Here is a 19,221-nt window from a genome sequence, read left to right as displayed (position 1 = left end):
TATGTCCATTTACATCCTTTACTGAAAATGGCATGTGATAACTGCCCACATCCACCCCCACCCCCAGTAATGAACATGGCACAGGTTTTCATTAGTTTTGTAACAAGTGAAGTATTTGAAGTTTTCTAGTGTCTTGCTCAAAATACACTCTGAAAAATTCTTAGTATACTACTCACAATCAATAAATATACAATCACCTTGGAAAATCACACAGAAAACATTACACATAGGTGATTAAACATGTGCCAAAAATACACTAATAATTGTCCTTAAAGGCCAATATTTTTTAATGTTAAAATGCTTTACCATACAGAGACAATAAAATCCTTTTGGTGTGTAGGCAGATCATGCTTAACTTGGATTTCCACAACACAAACAAATGTTACAGATACATTAGTTGAGAACAATGTTGATTATAGCTCTGCCATTGTTCTGCAGAAACCTAAACAACACTCTTCACTGTAAAAAAGACCAATCAAATCACCAAACTACATAGTTCAGATGCAGTCACTGTCGAGGCAAAAGTTTCTGGCATAACTCAGTGTTATGACCCAATGTTGCTCAGTATGACAGTTCATATTGTAAAGGGAAAAGCCAGAACTTCCACTATCCAGAAACATCAGGTACAACACTACATCCTCTTCCCAGAAATTTGTGTTAGTACCTGCTGAAGTACCAGCAAACATGGTGCCAAAACCTGATCATCAGCCAGGTCCTTTCCATTTGAGCTAAAGTTCAGGAGGTTTTTGTTAGGAGTCTAGTTCAAACTGCAGTGGTAATTTGTGTGACTCCCAGGTCGTTGGACTCTTCTCTCTCTTGAGGACAGTAAGATGACATTTCCACGACTAGTCATACAGGCTTATTTGTCCCATCTGCTTCCCTCATATACGCCGGGTCTTGCACAGTGTTTCTGACTCTGCTGGTGCTCTGCCTCTCCATCCTCATCTTAAAGGGGAAGCAGAAGTCCTTGAAGCATCTCTTGAAGTTTTCATCCAAAAAAGCATACAGGATTGGGTTGAGGCTGCTGTTGGTGTAACCCAAAGCAATACAGAAGTAATAGCTGGATACAGCAGCAGTACTGTGGGACACATCCCCTAACGCTTCAGCCAGCACAAAAATGTGAATAGGAGTCCAACAGACAATAAAAACTGCCACAACCACAAGCACCAACCTGGTGATGCGACGCAGGTTTCGATCTTTTTCTCGAGACCCTGAGAGAAGCCGAACGTTTTTAAGGCGCAGGATCATCAGAGTATAGCAAACAATTATAATGAGAACTGGAATAACAAACGCGAAGACAAAGACACAGATTTTCATGAAGAGGTCCCACCACACATAATCTTTGTCAGGGAATTGCAAGGAGCATTCAGTGCTAGCAGTGTCTAGGAACAAAAGATGCAAGAAAAAGAAAATTGTTCTATTATTAGATATTCTAAACAATATAATTATCTAGCATAAGCTAGGAAAAGTGATTATCATGTAATGTGATGCTAGCAAATGGCATTATCATTAAAGCACTCCAAGGAAACCTTTCAATTACCATTGAAACTGGGTTTATGCAGCTGTCTAGAAATTATTTAGAGAGGCAGGAGCTTTTTAAAATGCGCAACATTGTATAAAACTTGTTTCCCACAGGAGGATCTAAAAACACAGAGCACAAAACTAAAAATTTTTAAAAGATGTTTCTATTTGAATCTCCCTGAAATTTAAAGGTAGACTAAGTACCATTTTCAATGGTGTAGAAATCTCATAATTATTATCAAACCACATATGTTTTGTTTATGCAGAGATAGATTTTTGGCATCATTAATGGTTAGAGCCAAATGAGGTTTTGATCATAATAAGATTTTGTCAATACATGATAATTGTGTAATAATCTTTTCCCACATGCCTTGTGCAGTGCAAATGGAATACATGAAATTGTTTGCCTTTAGAAAAAAAACTTATTTCCTGGCAGCACTCTCTTTTCAGTTAAATGGAAGCAAATAAGTTATGTGTGCATGTGGACTGAAATGGAAGCCACTCTTTTTGCAGATCATGTAATTGAAAATTCATCCTGTGCAGAGACTGGAGGATCTGGGCTACTGACACTAGCCCACTCCGTTTTTGATTGTCCATGGCAGGATTCAGAGTCACAGGTTGTCATTTGATTTTTATGTCCCAGAAATTTTCCATCTGACAGGAAGCTGCTAAGGAATGAAATATCTGGGGCTTCATTTGCTGATCTCATTGGAGCCTCCCAGAATATAAACCATTTGGGAAAATCAAGAAACAAGATAAATGGCACGGCAAGAGAAGGGGTACATTTACAACTCCTACCAGCAGTTAAACTCTACAGAAGACAAGTCAAGGTAACAGCGATTTTTCTCTCTGAATTGCAGCTAAGATTTTAGATTTTATCCTCTTCAGCACTACATTATTCTTTGGATATATTTTTTTTTTTTCATTTTTCTCATGGCATTTGTCATTCCTCTACAAATTTTTATGTATTGGCTTTTATTGAATCAGATCTAAGGGTGGAATGATTTACTATATGATATAATATACTTTTACACACCACTACTTTATATCTATCTCCAGCAGAACTAGTCAGAAAAAGTCCACCAAGCCATATGTCTCTGCTATCAAAATGCTTCACTAATCTAGACAATACTGCAGAGAATTTATTTTGAAAATTGAAAAGTTGAAAATTTGGAAGTTGAAAACAACTAGGGAGTGAAATTATCATTATGGTACCAGATAGATGTTTCCACAGTTGAATATCAGAAAACTGTTAGTGGGTGATCTTGAATACTGAAACATTCAAATAAAAAAAGTTGAAATAAAAGCTTTATATTTTGATGTTTTATGTTAAATAACAACTAATGGATGATTCTGAAAGATGAAAAGTGAAAAGACGTATCTTTCAAGGTTGAAGGAAGACTCTGACAGCACAAGTATGACCTAACAGATTCTTGATACTCAGTCAACTTTCCTAAGTCTTTTGTGATCTAGGTTTTCGTAAGTGTAGTCGCTTTTACTCAGTTTTATTCTAGAGATGTCAACAATCATCTTCAAATAATTTTTCACATTGATTATTACTGATATTTGTAGCAGAACATGGCCTAGCAGCAGCAATAAAATCAGGATGCAGCTATATTATCTAGACTATTGAAGCTGCATCCAGTTGTTCAGTGCTGGTCAAAAGTGAGGTGTGATCACAGATGACTGCTCTGGAACATAGTCATCTGCTCACAGAAACCCCCTCCCTGAGGAAACTGCCTCTTCAGATCTACTGACATGATTTCATATATTTATTAAACTCATTCAGTCATACTTGCTACATTTTAATATAATTTGCAGACAGCAATGATGTTTTAGACTTCTAAATTATTGAATTTGAACTGAAATTGAAAATATTGAATTGAAATTTCTTTATTGTCTTACATCTCACCACAGTTTACTTTTGATGGAAAATCTTATTCTAAATTCTTTAATATTTGTGTGTCTCACTAGATATATATATAATGCTATGAATTGTGTGGAACTTATTTATATTTTCCCAGTTTACAACTTGCAAACAATCCTCAAAGGTCCTGAATATAATGGAGAACATGGTAATAATTTTCAGGAACTTTGGAAGATATTAAAATTCAATTTAGATTTTATTTTTGTTGTCTTAAAACATGCAGAACTAAGTGCAGTGTCACAAACAGAGTACTTGAAATTTCATACTGGCTTTTCCCACTCTGAAAGCCAAATATTCAAAATACGTGGATATATTTAAGGAAAAACAGTGCATTCTAGATGGCATTTTAATGTAAATATATTTTAAAATGTGTTTGATAAGCTACCATTTAATATTAATCTTAATCTTGACACAGGAAATATATTTCTGTTTAGATACATTATTAATTATTTCACCTTCAGACATCCATACTCCTCTGTACTCAAATGGAGCCTTTATACTATTACTGGAAACACGAGTAGAACCTCTAATTTTATTTTTTTAAGTGAACAATTCTTCAGCAAGAAAGCCTCCATTAAGGCCAGATAGGGAATATTTACACAGATGGATAATTTACTCTGCAGGGAAAATCTTAGAATCATTGAGCAGGGATTCCCACCACTAGACCAGGCTGCACAAAACCTCGTCCAACCTGGCCTTAAAAACCTCCAGGGATGGGGGAACAACCTCTCTGGGCAACCCATTCCAGTTCCTCACCACCCTTATAGTGAAGAATTTCTTCCTAATATCTAACCTAAATCTCCCCTTTCTCAGTTTAAAACCATTACCCCTTGTCCTATCACTATCTTGTCTAGTGAAAAGCCCCTCCCCAGCTTTCCTGCAGGTCCCCTTTCAAGTACTGGAAGGCCACTATAAGGTCCCTCTGGAGCCTTCACTTCTCTGGGCTGAACAGGCCCAATTCTCCAATGTATCCAGAAAGATCCTACTGGGAATCATGTACTGTGAGAACCAAAGGGACTAACCAAGCACAGGGTGGGAACTTTAAATATAATCACTTTCCACTTCAAGTTCAGCTGTTGTTCAAACCCGAATCCAACAGAGGCTTTCTAGCAAATAAATAAAACCTCTTTTGACCAACATAACATAAAGTTTCAGTCCTGAGATCCAGCTGTCTGGCAAAGGGAAGATCCCTGCTTTTCCACTTCAGATTTATCAACATAATTCTTGAACACACCAGACAAGATAAATGTCAGCAAATGCTCAAGAGAGACCTTAGATCAGACAAGCAGGAAAGAACAGTAGGGGCTGACAAGCATTTGCTGACAATTTTCCGCACTACTTGGCCTAGCTGAGCTGGGGATTGCTGGTCTCTGCCTTCAGGAATAAAAAAAAAGGCTACCTGCCACGTACTGTGGAAAAGGTGTTTCATCATTGCTGGCCTGAGAGCAGCCCCTTGATCTAAATGTGATGCTTACAGTGAATAACAGGAATATTCTGCTAGTTCAGCACAGTCCAACAAAACGCCTGACCCAGCCAATGTCCCATGGCCTTCAAGATCCCATATGTGGTGGGATAATCATTCTTTCCAAATCAAGATGCATGGAAGCTAAGGTTTCCTGAGTTAGATATTGTTTTATAGAGCAGGTTAAAAATTTTCTGGGGAGAAGGGTTACAGCATTGCAGACCAGGACCGGGATACTTTATCCCCTAAAGGGCTGAAAGAGGAGTTTCCAGAAGACTCTTCTGTCACTTACCCACCAGAAGACCAACAGCAAGAACAAAATCTATACTCTTCAGTAAAATAAATCAGCCCTTGTGCAGCTGTTACTGAAATGTTTTGTTTGCATTGATCTCTGCCAAACGGTTCAACACATAACATTTATTGTATCTGCCAGACAAAACAGTATCCTTATGTAAAGTTCACCATTTCTTTGAGAGGAGGGAAACTTTTCTAATTAGTTCAGAAAATTATTGTTTTTCAAAAGATTATTTATATATCAAACAAGACTAAAATTTATATATCAAACAAGACCAAATAACTATGCACGCCTTGTATTTTATCGAGCCATCCATGTAACACGAAGGCCCCAGCCCAAGGACATTGTTAGAGGCCTCAAGCCCTTTGAAGACACTGAGGTGCTCCTGCACTGCAGTCATGCCTGTGGGTAGGAAGTATATGTATGTGAGAATGCTTCTCCCCTTTCCTTCTCAAGGAAGATATCAAAATAAGATTAACCCCATAGCATGGCAGTTTTGGCAATGAGTCACCAGTTATAAGGCTAAGTCCACACTACTTCATGGATTATAATTTTCAAGCAGACCCTATAGGTGGTCTGCATACAGATCTCTTTGAATTCATGTTCTTGTAGTTGTTTCCCTGCCATAGTCTGTATTCCCAGCTCCTCTGCTGATCCTTATTTTCAACTTTTCCAAGTCTCCATATACATCCCCATACCTCTTTAAACCAGAATTTGAGATGCTGTTACATATAATTTAGTTTTAATTTCTCTCTCCAGCTACTGTCGTTTCCTGTCTTCACCACGCCTTCAAGTTCTGTGCAATGGCTGCTGATGATAAGTTGCCAGATCCTAATACTAATGGTAGTTTTAATACTAATACTAATGCAAAGCAATCTAGTTTCTGCTCTTAAAAAAAGTCATCAAAACTGCTCTCACAACATCTAAAAAAAGCATCTTAAGCCCACATTTCAAGTTTCATCCTAAACTGAGCTTTGATCTGTCCACCATGAAAAAGTTCGTGATCATTTTCCCCCACTGTCTGCTAGTAGTTTTTGATGGTTTCACTCTAGCACAGACACTGCTTCAAAGCACATTTTAGGATTATTTAGTTGGCCAGGTCATCTGAACTTAAATTATTTATATGTCTTACTGTCATGTTCCACAATATATTTCAAAATGTCAGAAATATAGACATAAGTTCTGAAAAAGGAATCAGTCAGGTTTACTCAGTATTCAAAACTCCATTTTATGTCATTCAAGAAAAAAAAAAAAAAACAACTGAATTTTAAATACTCACACTCACCTTCCCTGACTTTGGTACCCCCAAGAACTATGGCAGATATGCCAAAAGATGAGGACAGTAGCCAAATACAGATGTTGATTATCTTCGCTTTGAGAGGTGTACGGAAGTCCAGTGCCTTCACAGGGTGACACACAGCAATGTATCGATCAACACTCATCATGGTCAGTGTGAATATGCTGGTAAACATGTTGTAATAGTCAATGGAAATAACTATTTTACACAGCACATCACCAAAGGGCCACGAGTTCATCAGGTACTCAGTGCTTTGGAAAGGCATAGTCGTGGTAACTAGTGCATCTGCCATGGCTAGATTGAAAATGTAGATGTTGGTTGCTGTCTTCATCTTTGTGTATCTGAAGAACAAAAAAGTAAGGCTTTAGTATTTCAAAATATGATTATGCACATTCGGATATATAACATTTTCTCCATCAAGCTTCATCATAGCTGGGTGTTTTTCTGGCATTTCTAATTCATTACAGAAGTGCACACCAATGCAAGACCCCGGGGATAATACCAAACACGTTGGACTCAGTCTCTTAGCATCTGCATTAGCATTTAGAACTATTTACTATGGGCAAAAACACAGATATAAATACATTTAATCTTCCTTTAATTCACTGCAACAATGCCAGCTAATACAGATTTTAGTCATTTCCCCTCTTTGCTCCATCACTTCCAAATTCTCCTTCTTTCTTATCTTCAGCTTTTCCCAGTCCTCTCTTTTGTGCTAATGAAAAAGATGTCTAGTGCTTAAGGAGGAAACCACACGGGGAGTGGGAGGGGGCAGGGGGGTTGTGTGTGGAAATGATCATAGCAATATTTTTTTCTGCATCCTTTAATTTCATCAAAATTAAGCACTTGTTTTGTCTAGCTGGTAAGAACCTCAGCCTACACAGAAGAATAAACATCTGTCCTTTAGGTCACATTATAGACTATAAGACACTGTTCCAATACAAATATGAAACTATGTAGGTAGGAAGAACAAGTAAAAGACACATTAACAGACTAGGAACACCCCTTCTGGTAAAATAAAATAAAATAAAAATAATAAAAAATAAGAAGCAGCTCTAATTGTACCCCAGTTGAAAGACTGAACAAAAATTCACTAAAGACTCAGATTGTAAATCTGTGCTACACTGAACTAATTTCCATTAAGCGTCTGAGAAGGAGTAGTAGAAAGGTGATTTTACTGCTATGGACATCACTGATGATATTTGGAATTGTTGTTTTGTTCATATGGCAGAAGAAAAAAGACCATGAAAAGTTGGACAGGGTGCACTAAAAGCTCCACAAAAATAAGTGAAAAGAATGGAGAAAACTCTTACTGCAAGTAATTTAAAAGAGCTCAGCCCATTCAGTTTATCAAAAACAACACTAAGAGGCAACTTGATTACAATGTCTGAAGACCTCTACAGAGGGAGAACAGCAGGTACTGAAGAGCTCTTTCAGACTGCAAAGAAAAGCGTAACAAGGACAAACAGGTAAAAGTCAAAGCCAGACAAACTCAGATGAGAAACAGTGATGGATTTTACCTAACAGCAAAGGTGATTATTATTGGGAACAAATTACACAAGAAAGGAGTAATTTTTTCCATCTTTTGATGTCTCCAAATCAATGTCTGCTGCTTTGAAAAGTGTGGGCTTCAGTTAAATTCAAGTTACTAGATTCAATACAGGCATATTTAAATGAAATGCATTGGCCTGTGATAGACAGAGGTGAAGTAACTAATAGTTCTTCTGAATCATTATTTCTGTAATTCTTTAAAAACTTCCCCAAGGGTTTGAAAAAGGAAAGTTTACTTTCATATACAGAATAACTAGTTTGACCTTTTTTCCTTAAAGAAAATCAGAAAAGTAGTGGAAAATAAGGAGGATTCTATTAGACTTGAAAAAATGATATATCTGAAAATCTTTGTATCTGGCATTTCCTGTTCTTTGCAACGTTAACTAAATCCCTTCTTGTGTGCGACACTGCAACCACATACACTACATTTCCTAGTGCCCCTTTCCCTTTTCCCCACAGCCTTTCAATGACAGAATAGGAAAGACTCTGTAAAATTGAACTATATATTTTAGGTAACTTCAAAATTCAGATTTTTGAAGCTGCGTAAAGCATGTTCTTTGTTTAGGTACTATTTATGTTATACATGTAAAGTTACCATTTTTATTTCTTTTTTCCACTATGCAACACATATACACATAAGAAAATGAATTTTCCTCACTACTGTTGATCCAACAGGAAGAATGTCTTGTCATTTACAGGTAGTAAGGCATACACAGTCATTCCAGCATCAGCATTTAGACAATTTTCAATGTAACTAAATCAAAGCTGTATATGGGAATGAAAATAGAATGGGGAAAATAAAAACCCACAGTGTGCTATTTCTCCCATAAAGCTCTAGATGGCACATTGGTAATTAATTACAAATGTTTTCTTAGTGTCTTTGAGGCATAACTTTCAAAGAACATTGAAATAATTATCAATTACTGTTGTATAAGTAATTCTGGGGAAATCTTGTGTCTAGAAAGATTTAAATTATGTCTACTTGCATGGCAAAAGTAAAATTCACAAAATTATCACAACTTAGGCTACATCCACTTCTTGAAAGTGGAAAGTTTTTTAAGACTTACTTTAAACTGACCCTTAGAAAAATTTTCTCTATTTCTAGGTTGACTTATCATTGCTGTACTTTTCCTTCTGAAGTTGAATTTACGTTGCACAGCTTTTTAAGACAGTAAATAGGAAGAAATCACACCTCCAGCCAAAGCTTATACATGAAATTGTGGTAACAGAAGAAAGAAGCATGCTATTAAAAAGTAGATATGCTTTCAGAATAATCCAAATACATTACTAAATTTGCTAATGGAACCCTTTCAAGTTATTATCTCAAGCAGAGGAGAGGAGTGTGGTTCTAAATTACACAGTAACATTAGCAAAGGTAATAAAAGCTGGGAAGGAGGCTCTGGTCAATTTTTTTTTATGTGGCTGTAATAGGTTAAAGTGTTCCCTGCAGTATGAAATAAGGAATGAGGAAGGGAGCAAAACTAACAAATATACTACAACAACATTCTCCAGTACAAAAGCATGAAATACAATGGGGTGTATCACACATATTTTTGGCAGATACCTGGGTCAGTGAATGAAAAGGAAAGATGAAGCACATCTAAAAGCAAATTGAAAAAACATCTATCAGCAGGATGCAGGCTCAGTTCCATTAGGTTCCTTCGAATGAAGGATATGGAGATCAAGGATCTGAAAAGCTGTCAGGAAAGCTCTAAATCTCAAAGCTATGTTCAGGACACACTCATATCATACTGCATCAGAACAGGGAAGGAAAAAAACCAACACCAAAACACAACAACCAAAAAAAACCCCAAAACTCAACAGGAAGATCCATTCTAAACACAGCCTATGTCAAGAAGATCGCTCAGCTATGCTTTGAATCTTGGTAAGTCAATATAAAAGGCTTGTGCCAATATGAAACAAAGACTGAGATAATTTAAAGAATGTAAAAATAAATATGCTGCTGTTACCATGTTCACATAGGATAATATTTTATTACCACATTTTGAATGAGAGACAGAATTTAGCAAGGGATGGAACCTCAGAAAACACTTTCACTGCACACATTTAAAGGCTGCCTGCCTTTAATATAAAAATTGTTAAGAGCCTCTAAAAATTGTACATGTTGCCTACAAAATAGTATCCTAAATTGGAATTATCTTTATTAATAAGCATCTAGAGATGCCTATTTTTAAGTGGCTTAAAGCATAAAATAATGACCTTGTCTCCTCTCAGGGAGCATAATCTACCTGAATGTCAGAGGTCATCATTAAAAACCTTACAATTTTCTACTTCCATTGCTCTCCTGAACTAGCCATAAACTGAGCCCCAACAAGATCTTGCAGGTTTAGATTAGACATGGAAGCTAATGCCCCCTCCCTGGAGGTGTTTCAGGTCAGGCTGGATGAGGCTTTGTGTAGCCCGGTCTAGTGTGAGGTGTCCCTGCTCATAGAAGGGAGGTTGGAACCTTATGATCTTTCAGGTCCCTTCCAACCTTAACCATTCTATGGTTCTGTGATTTTAAGCTTTCCCTTTTGAGCTAAGTAATCAGTTTCTGAATTATAGAATTCAAGTCCACATATATCCTGGTAAAAATGAAGGAAAATTCACACTTAATAAATGTGAACTTTTTTTCCTCCTTCTATGATAAGGACTTTTAATATTTTTATGTGAGTTTAAGAGCCTTTTATTGAATAAACACACTTCATATTGAAAACACAAGTACTGTGAAATTTGTGCTTCCATGATTTCCATGAGAAATGCTAAGGTGCTGTGATATATATTATGCATTCAACTGAAATAATGAGAATGCAGATTGTTACAAAATTTACACTCTATCCAAAGCAAATATGTCTAATATTATTATTAGAAAACCTAGAAAATTAGCTCAGACTATATAGCTGGGTTTTTTACCTCTGCTGGCAAGTAAGATGAATCTAGACCTTGTCAAGCAGCTGACTCTGTTGAGAAACTTTCTGGTGCTGCAGATGTTTTCCAGTAACAGGGTATGTTATGGGGAGTTCCCAGGGTGTTACACAGCCCGTCGTAATACAGAATCACAGAATCAAGGAACTGTCAGAGTTAGAAGAGCCCTCTAGAGACCCTCTAGTCCAACTCCCTCACTAAATAGGATCACCTGTTACAGCACATTACACAGGACTGCATCCAGGTGAGTTTTGAATATCTACTTGCTGCAGGTACATTCCGCTGGTGAGTGCTGAGTCTCTGCTTCTGATAACATCCACCTGTCCTATTGGTCTTATCTCTTGAAAAGATTTATGCATTTTTCATTAAGGACATGAGGCCCCTTAGCAGAGCAAAATGTTTCTAATGTGTTTGTGGTAGACGGAAGCGTGTTTTCTGTGCTGTAGAGATTGCCTGGCAAAGAGAACAAATCTCATTGCTCCAGGGGACAGGGTTAGCAGCTTCAGTAAAAGATTTCTCAAGGTCTTGCTTTACTTCTTATTATTTGGAAAAGCTTTGATCTCCATAGGTAGTTATGTACGCAGAACTTGCCTGGAAACAGCCAAATGTTAGTGAATGATTGCTCCCCTTAGATGTTTCTGCAGAAAAGACATAAGGAAAGAATTCCAAACTCTCACATACAGAGTTGGAGTGGGGGTATCACTTGTGTTCTCAGAAAAAAACACCAACTATCCATTTTGCCACAAAGATGAGTATTAAATGCCACTGCTGGGAATGTTTTATAGGACAAATGCATACTTGGACATGTGGAGACCTGAATCTCTGGACAGCACTCCTGTAATAAAGTTGAATGGGAGACAAGGGACCTCACTTTATAATAAGTATAGAATCATCTAGTAAGGCAATTTATGCATACATCAGCAGGGACCCAGCTCAGGGAGAACTTATCAGTCCCTCATAGTATTCAGCTGGGAGACTTTATCTGGACTCTACCCATTTTTTTTGTTTTCCTCACCTGCCTCAGAAGAGTTCACAGTGGAGACAAATTGAACACACACTTTTCCAAAGGAGATTATACAAGTGAAATGCAGGAAATTTTAAGACACAGCTAACTGGAAAAGGGGAAAAGCACAGCTGACATCTTCCACAATGAAAATATTGCTCTTGTCCTCCACACTTGAGCAAGTGAGTCATTCTGAAGCACTTGTCTAACAGAAAGCCCTGCCACTGTCTGTCAGCGAGCAGAATGGTAAAACAACTTTTCTGAGGGTGAAGTCTTAATAAGCATTGAATTGCTTGTCCAAACCATGTTACCACAGGTTGCCACCTATCACTATTCAAGGAGGCCTTTTCCAGTTGCCTTGTGGTAACCACAGCGGCTAAGCTACCTACGGTGCAGTGGAAAGTGGATTTAGCTTTATAGTCAGTCAGCAAATATAATATCCTCTGTCTTCTAGGTGCAGAGTACCTAAGTTTAGGAACTCTTAATGCACTGCTAAATTGCACTGACTTTTGGAGCAGAGAAGAGCAGCCAGGCAGAGCACCGCATATTGCACAGGAATATTGGTGTGAAGACCAGAGAAAACAGAATAGGTCTGCACATGTTCTTGCTGTGTACTAGTGGAACTCATGGTCTGAAGAAAATCATGTTAGGCTCCCATACTCATGCAGAGAAAACAGGTTTCATTGTAAATAAAGTCTCAAAACTGGAAATAGCGAAGTGCCGAGAATTAATTTTCTCTTCTCTAGGGACTAGAAGGTGAATCTAATGAGAGATGAACCCTCTGGCTTCAAGAGAAATAAATATTACAAAGATGATACACAGGGTAGCAGGCAAACTTCCCAATAAAACCATGGAAATGCTATGCACCTTTAGATATTTATATCCTTTTCGCACTTTGCAGAATGCCAGCATGGTCAGACACTCCTCTTTCCGTGCCCTCATTCCGTCTGTACACACCTTTTCCTCACAGCTAATTCTATTGGTGCACTCATGCCTGTCTGTAGACAACATTCATACTGCCCTTTTCTCCAGCCACTCCTCCCCAGGCCTGTAGTGTTGCCAGGGGTTGTTGTGGCCCAAATGCAGGAACCAACATTTGGCCTTATTGAAACTCATACAATTGGCCTTGGCCCATCAATCAAGCCTGTCCAGATCCCTCTGCAGAGCCCCCCTACCCTCAAGCAGATCAACACTCCCACCCAAATTGTCACTCCAAACTTACTGAGGGTGCACTCTACCTCCTCATCCAAATCATCAATAAAGATGTTAAAACAGGAGCTGCCCCAGCACTGAGCCTTGTGGAACACCACTTGTGACCACTCCCTTCACTGTGTTCCCCTTCACCAGAAGGGTCCAGCCAGCCTGCCCCCATCCCCACCCCCAACACCGTCCCCCGTGTGCTCCCACACCACGTTTTTGGCAGGAGCATGAGCTTCCCCATCACTCTCCTGGCTGAGAACAGACAAGCTACCTCAAGCCTTCTGCCTTGCCAGCAGCTAAACTGAAAAGTTCTAGTAAGTTTTCACGTTCTTCCAGTTCAAAAGGGCTCTCTGCAATTTGTCGTACTTCTAGACATCGATTCCAGTTAAGCCTTTCTCTCAAATAAATGACTACCTGGCTGCTAGCCCAGTGGAAGTGTCTGGATGGATACCAAATTACTTTTCAGAATCCAAACAGATTACTCACTAGAAGCTATAGCCACTCTCTAATATTATCTCTAGTAAATATTCCTCCCAATCCTTCCCTCTGCTCTATCTGCCTTTTCAGTATCTGCTCTTCTTATCACAGCATCATATTGAGAGAGCTCATGTTGAGTTTCTCATCTGCTTAAAAGCCCCTCAGATCTCAGTCATTGTCTAGCAGGGTATTGAATTAACTAGAAACATTCAAATTCTGTTTAAATGACTGTGTTGGTCAAACCACCTGTCTTGTTTCATAAACCTGACCTCTTCCATGTTTCCTGCTAGGCTAGTCTTCCTGCCATATGTAAAAGCTGTTGGTAAGTACCAGTCTTCAAAGCTGTGATTAAAATGGTGCCACATTTGGCCAGATCCTGTAGAACCCAGCAAAACTATTTTAGCTTTCAGTCAGGTGAGACCAGATGCTCTTTGAGGTCCTGTGATGAATTATTATAAATCCATTTGATAATACCCAACTATGGGATGCTTAATCAAGTGAAAAAGAGAAAAAGCCATAAACTTCATGAAGTTTAGGCTGGCCTACAGCTAGGCCTTTGCTTTTAGCAGCCAAACCCATCATTTCATGAAAGAATGAAATCATAACAACTGCAAGTAATAGGGAACAGGCAGTCCAGTTAGGTCGACGCTTCCAGAGCTTCATTTTTCATTTCAGAACAATATTCTTTCCAAATAAGATTTCATCCAATTGGAACAATTATTCAAAGCAAATTAACAAGTAACCTTTTGATGTTACCACAATCTAATATTGATTTAAACAAATATATGGAATAATTTTTACTTTTAATACTTTTTAAATTATATATTTTCAATCTCATTTAGAATGAATGGTGGAGAAGATTTAAAAACAATACAACCTTAGACTGAGGAGAGGAATACAAGCTTTCTCTTTTCCCTTAGGAATAAATTTACATATCTATGACACAGCCTCTTGTTAAAGCTGGTTTTGAATGTAGAAAATTATTCAGTTCACTGGAAGCTTGAAAGATAATTTTAAGAGAAACATGAGATTGGCTATTTAAGATCCTGATGGTAGGAGCTGCTCTCAGAAAATGAATTCAGGAACAATGGGGGTAAGACACCTAGAGAAAGGGAATCTGGATTGGGTAAAAGACAGCATCTCCCAGAGTTTTTACCAGAGTGAGTTTTTGGTTTTGATAAGAGCAAATTCATAGTTAAAGTTGTAACTTTAATCAGGGGACTTTTCTTCCCCTCCAGCTGTCACAAAAAAAGCATCATTTTCTTTAAAGTCAGCACCAAATTTTAGAGAAATAATGAGGGAGGAGGAAGAGAGGAAGAAGACTTTTTGCTTCCAAGGACAAGCCATCTAATTTATCAACTTCAGCCAACTATTTCACCTGCAGAAATACCTTATAAGACTGCAGAGGTAAAGCTAATCTCAAAAGAAAAGGTTTGGGGTTGAGATACATTCTCGACATCCCAAGAAACACATAGCTTTGTAACTTTACTCAGGTGAGGTTAGATAACTTCACCTGGTTTCTACAAACCCATTTAATGCTTCCTCTTCTCCTCCACAGGGGGAGGGAGGACTGTGCTTCCCACGCAGTACTGGTATTTCCCTACATCCCCGTGTGTCATGGCTCACCAGGTGAGAAGCACAGACAGCCCACCCAGCCAGCTACTGACCTGCTTGCAGCCCACCTGGGGCTGGGTCCACATGCCTCACAGCTGACCTGAACACAAGGAGAGTTTCTACAAAACCAGCCACACCAGGAGAGCCAACCACAACAGGTATACAAAGAGTGCAGGATGCACTGTGTGCACAACCCAGAGCTCTTTCTGCACATTAAAAATAACCATTCTTGATGAGCCTGAGGAGTCTGGGGTATACACAACAGCCCTTGCCTTGCTCTGTTAGATTTATGAGTGCTTAAGCTTTGGCTTTTAAATCTAACAGTAGCTGTATGTTTAGAGACACCGAATACCAGTATTTCCATTTTACACATGAGGAAAACAAGTCACAGGGCCATGAAGTGACTTTCTCAAGACAGGACAGAGCGTTAAAGGCTGCTAATAAAAGCAAAAGAGGAATACAGGTCTCCTGAGACATATTTTGTCAGGCCATGCTGGAACCACCATACTGAAGTACCATTCCCACTGTGCCTTCAACACAAATCTCTATTTACAGGAGCTGTACCAAGCTGATTTTCTTTCAGGAGCCTGTACATGTCATCAGAGTGCCATTCTCCTGTTACTTTTCCATCTGACGGAACTCTGAGAAGGTTTTCCCTTTCAGCAGAAACATACTCTACCACACCTGAAGAAGATTTTGGACACCCAGCGCTTCACTCAAGATACTGAGATGCTAACTCAGGGGTCTCCATCAGCTTCTTCAGCAGCCCTTGTGCCGAAGTAGCAAAACTGCCTCTGTGGGAGTATTAATGCAAGGAGTAGGCCAAGGACTGCCTATGGATGGATTTGAGCCTATTTCTGAGGCATCCCAAGACTAACCGACATCTGAATCTACCACAGCACTGACAGTGTTTCACTGAAAGTCACAGACCATGAAGGATCTTGTTTGTGTCACCCAGAAGATGAATCAGTGTCAGGCCTGACATGGTTAGGCAATTAGACTAGGTGATCATTGTAGATGCCTTCTAACTGAACTACTCTAGCCATATCAGGTGTTGCTTAAAAGAGCAAAGAGAAGAGGATCTGGGCCTGCATTGCCTCTGAGTCTAGAGGGGAATAAGAAGAGGAGAGGAACACAGAAAGATGAGAACTGGTAACGACAGGCCTCACACAAACCACGTGCTCAGCTGGAAGGTAAAGAACAGCCACAATCTATCCACATCCTCCCTTAGAGTTGTGGCAGCTGGACAAGAGGCAATGGGATATGGCTGGGGAACATGATCCTCCTCTCTCTTGCCACCTTCTGTCATAAATATCCCATAGACCTTGACTTTCCACACAATAGGACAGCACTGCAGGCTACAAGTCCATCTTGAGATGCAATCATGAAGAGAGGGTATGTGAAGGAAAGAGAGAGGGAAATAAGAGGTTAAGACAAAAATTATGAAAACACACTTCTTGTATGAACACCTGGAATATTTAAAAATCATAAGAGAAGTTTGAAACTGCAGGTTTGTATATGCATACACTTCAGCAAGTGATTTGCCACAGAGAAAATCTTGGAGAGGTGGATAATGAAAAAAAACCCCAACAATCTAACCACAGGTGTTTTGTCATACATATTTTTTTGATCATGTAATCAAGAGATGGACCAAGAGCAAGCTGAAGCAGAAAACTAATATAGGAATGGGTAGGAGAGTGAGCCATAGCTAGCTAGACCCTCACAAAAATAATCTTGTAAGGTAACAGCAGGAGATTAAAAAAGGAAATACATATGCACTGGTATCATCCTGATAGGCTAAATTTAGGTTCTAAGTTGTAATTTATTTCCACTGCCCAGGCCAGTTAATCAAACATAATTTTACTGACTGATGGCTTAGAAAATCTCTGCCTTTGCAGCTCTGTGTGTGTCAGGTATGGAAGTTCTCTGCTGGCAAGGCAAATGCAAAAAGAAATTAAAGATCTACTCTGAATGAAGGGCAAAGAGGCATGGAGAGGTATAAAAATTACAGCATCACAAAACTGGAGCAAACCGGTTTCCCCACATCGACCATAGGTATCTTTATTTCTTACACTTGCTATTAAAAGGGATATAATTACATTTTTCAATAGTATTCACCTGGTTATAACTCATCTTTTATAAAGTACCTCACAAACAACTTCACTGCTTCTAGTTAATTTCTCCCTATGTCAAGTCTGACAGTTATTTCATCATTCTGCAATTGCTTGACCCTTTACCATGCACACTTTACTAACAAGTTCGCTTCTGATATCTCCCATTTTTTTCTGTGTACATGCTGATTCAATTTGAGCAGTGAATGTTTCACAATTATATTTTTTTCAGAATTTTTTGCAGGATCCAAATGGACTGTGAAGCAGGAGTTCAAAAAGCTGCATGCTTTCAGTCTCTTTGGTTGCTCATTATGGCCCTGTCAGTCTGCACTGTCCAGACATTTTTACAACTTGCAGCAAAGAAAGGACAAAAAGAAAGATAAAATATATTGCAAGCTAAAATACACACTAATACACAAGTGTAAGTATTGGTCCATTTCATCAATAGTTAATATGAAATACTAACACAGATATACAGTTTTCTTCTGTTCCTGAAAAACATTAGGAAAGGTAGACGTCTCTCAGTGTCTACTTTGCTTTCTACAAGCCTCTACAAGCCAGAAACAACAGTTCCAAGTATTTTTATCATTTCCCTTCTTCCCCACCTTGTTAAATGAGCCACTAGGTGACAAGGCAGCAATATATCGGTGTCCACAAGACTAGACACATAAGCTGTTCCTTGGGAACTTCTCACAGAGGAAAAGAGCTGCCCTGCAGAAGTTTTCTTTCTTCCACATGAGCTTTCCCTGGGATGCAAGCAGCCTCTCATCCCTAGATGGCACCCGATGAACACAGCTCCTGGGCACAAAGAGCCCTACCTGCAGGCTGCAGGATTTATCACTTTTAACCAGCTTCTCCTTTCTAACTGTGCTTCCAGGCAAACCTCTGGGACTGAAAAGGTTTGGCTCATCCCAGTTATTATTTCTAGCTCCTCGTTTGAGTATTTCCAGAGAGCTTCCACAAACTACCCCCTCCCTCCCTGCCAAATTTAGGGATGGCCACTTGTAACAACAGGTATTCTAAAGACCCTTACCTTATGATGACAAACATGACCAGCGAGTTTCCCACCAAGCCAACAACGAAGACCACTGAGTAGACAGCAGTGATGATGATGGGGATGGCAGGGGAGATGCTGGTGTGGTTGTGCTGGGTGTCCCCAAAGGCCCCAGTGGCATTGCTGTCATAGTCCACCCAGCCCAGGACCCAGCTGCTGCTGGTGCTGGGGGGATGACAGGACCCTGGGGGGCAAGTGGAGTCCGGCTCCTCCCGGAAAATCTGTACCGGGGCATCCATAGGGGCACAGCCCCCACTGGGAGGAGGGAGGCTGGGAGGAGGGTGAAGACGGCAGGAGGTGAGTACGCTGGAAAGAGGGAAGAGAGAGAAACAGAAGTGCTATCACAGCCACTAGATGTTAAGACCTCTAACATTTGTACATGTTAAGGGGAGCTCTGCTGTGAGGAGAAGTGTAATTTGCCAAGCAGAGATTTAAGCAAACCACATTCATGTTAAACAATTACAAGTTTTACATCTCGCTCTCTAATGGGTAAGTGGTGCTTCTCCAGGTGCACAAGGGAAGTTTTCCTCTACCCTCAGAGATTGCACAAAGAAACAAATCAGATGGGAAACAGCTCAGGTCCACCCCCACACTTTAACCCTGTCTCTCCCATTGTCCATATGTTAAGTCAAACAGTATTCTAATGACAAGGGTTCCTTCCTGTCTAAGCTCTGCTATAAAGGGTGGGAGAGAAAGAAACCCACCACCTCTCTGCACATCTGCTTTAATATCCTGCCCCAGGTTGTTTTTTTCCCGATCACATACCTGCTTTCAAAGAAAAGAC

The 19,221-nt window shown here is 39.3% G+C and overlaps 1 protein-coding gene across 1 annotated transcript; it reads right to left on the bottom strand.

Annotated features, from left to right (window-relative positions):
* Nucleotides 1-849: 849 nt before the first annotated feature.
* Nucleotides 850-18,676, bottom strand: OPRK1 (opioid receptor, kappa 1). The gene is made up of 3 exons (XM_010006808.1): nucleotides 18,417-18,676; nucleotides 6,491-6,843; nucleotides 850-1,382 (listed from the first exon to the last, which is right to left on the bottom strand). Exons 1-3 carry the CDS (start codon nucleotides 18,674-18,676, stop codon nucleotides 850-852), a joined length of 1,146 nt encoding a protein of 381 aa, XP_010005110.1.
* Between the last annotated feature and the right edge of the window lie 545 nt (nucleotides 18,677-19,221).

Source organism: Chaetura pelagica, unplaced genomic scaffold, assembly GCF_000747805.2.
Source record: "Chaetura pelagica isolate M959 unplaced genomic scaffold, ChaPel_1.0 scaffold109, whole genome shotgun sequence".
Taxonomy (NCBI): domain Eukaryota; kingdom Metazoa; phylum Chordata; class Aves; order Apodiformes; family Apodidae; genus Chaetura; species Chaetura pelagica.
This window is presented reverse-complemented; position numbering and strand designations above follow the sequence as displayed.

Excerpts from the sequence above, each read along its gene's own strand:
- OPRK1 (XM_010006808.1), bottom strand. The coding sequence starts at position 18,676 with ATGGATGCCCCGGTACAGATTTTCCGGGAGGAGCCGGACTCCACTTGC. Across the intron at positions 6,844-18,416 it reads GTCATGTTTGTCATCATAAG|ATACACAAAGATGAAGACAG; the intron begins GTAAGGGTCTTT and ends TTTGTTCTTCAG. Across the intron at positions 1,383-6,490 it reads GGGTACCAAAGTCAGGGAAG|ACACTGCTAGCACTGAATGC; the intron begins GTGAGTGTGAGT and ends TTTTGTTCCTAG.